A 1,155-nucleotide genomic window follows, 5' to 3' on the forward strand; every position below is an offset into this window, starting at 1 on the left:
GGGGGGGGGGGGGGGGGGGGCTCACTTTCAGCTCCACCGCGTTGATGAGTTTACCGCACAGGTCACACTGGTCACCCCTGGCCTCCTCGTAGCCGCAGAACGGGCAGTGTCCCTCGACGAAACGGTCAGCTAGGAATCTCTCGCAGGCCTCACATCGCAGCTGGTCCACGGTGTCGCTGCGCAGGAAACCCCGCTCCAACAATCGCCTGAAGATGTCCTGGGCAATCCTGTAAAAGGACGACACAAAGAAAAAAAAGAAAAAAGCGGAAATATACGGTCAGAACGGGAGGGTTCAGAGCGTGCGTGTCTGTCTGTATCGGAGTGTGTTGTGTGTGTGCGTGTCTGTGTCTGCACGCGCACATATACCTACCTGTGCGTGCACACGCGTGTATCTCTGTCTGCACGCGCCTCTGTACTGGTGGGTGTCTGTGTGTCTATCTGCCTGTCTGTGTGGGGTGGGGGTGTTGGGTTTAGAGGCAGTGCACAAAGACAGAGAGAGCGCACGTGAGACGCGCACGTGAGACACACACACACACACACACACACACACACACACACACAGCTCCACTGTACTCTCCCCTGCGGAGTCCATTCTGATGGTCAGTGCCACCGCCCTCCCCCCGCAGAGACCCAGCCAGGCCAAGCCAAAGGTCACAGGGCACCGACCTCTTCCCCCTCCCCCCCCCCCACCACAAGGAGGCTGGAGCCAGCAGCGGAGGGAGGGACGAGGGACAGAGACACCCACCTGGTTTGGTGCTCCGTGGTGGTACGCCCGAAGTAATCGAAGGAGATCTGGAACCAGGAGTAGATGTCGCTGTGGATGGCGTTGTACTTGTCACAGATCTGGCGGGGGGTCAGCCCCTCTTCCACGGCCTTGGTCTCCGTCGCTGTGCCATACTCGTCCGTGCCACAAATGTACAGGGTGTTCCAGCCCCTCAGCCGACAGAACCTGCAGGGGGACAGCAGTGTAGGACACAGCCATTCGGCCCCACCAGCCAAGCAACCACCCCTCTCCTCCAGCCTGTCCCACAGGAAACAGGAGGGGGCCATTCACACACCCACCTCCCCCCGCCCCTGTCCCACAGGGAACAGGAGGATCCCATTCAGCCCCCTCTCCTCCAGCCTGTCGCACGGGAACAGGTGGAGGCCATTCAG

General features: G+C 60.7%; 1 protein-coding gene across 1 annotated transcript; it reads right to left on the reverse strand.

Annotated features, from left to right (window-relative positions):
* Nucleotides 1-25: 25 nt before the first annotated feature.
* On the reverse strand, nt 26-1,065 carry LOC125482757 (methionine--tRNA ligase, cytoplasmic-like; the record flags this gene model as incomplete). Its single annotated transcript, XM_048594891.1, has 2 exons — nt 746-1,065; nt 26-227 (listed from the first exon to the last, which is right to left on the reverse strand). Coding segments are annotated over exons 1-2 (507 nt in total), but the record flags the coding sequence as incomplete, so codon positions are not given.
* Between the last annotated feature and the right edge of the window lie 90 nt (nt 1,066-1,155).

Source organism: Rhincodon typus, unplaced genomic scaffold, assembly GCF_021869965.1.
Source record: "Rhincodon typus isolate 14 unplaced genomic scaffold, sRhiTyp1.1 hic_rhity00016464, whole genome shotgun sequence".
Lineage (NCBI taxonomy): Eukaryota > Metazoa > Chordata > Chondrichthyes > Orectolobiformes > Rhincodontidae > Rhincodon > Rhincodon typus.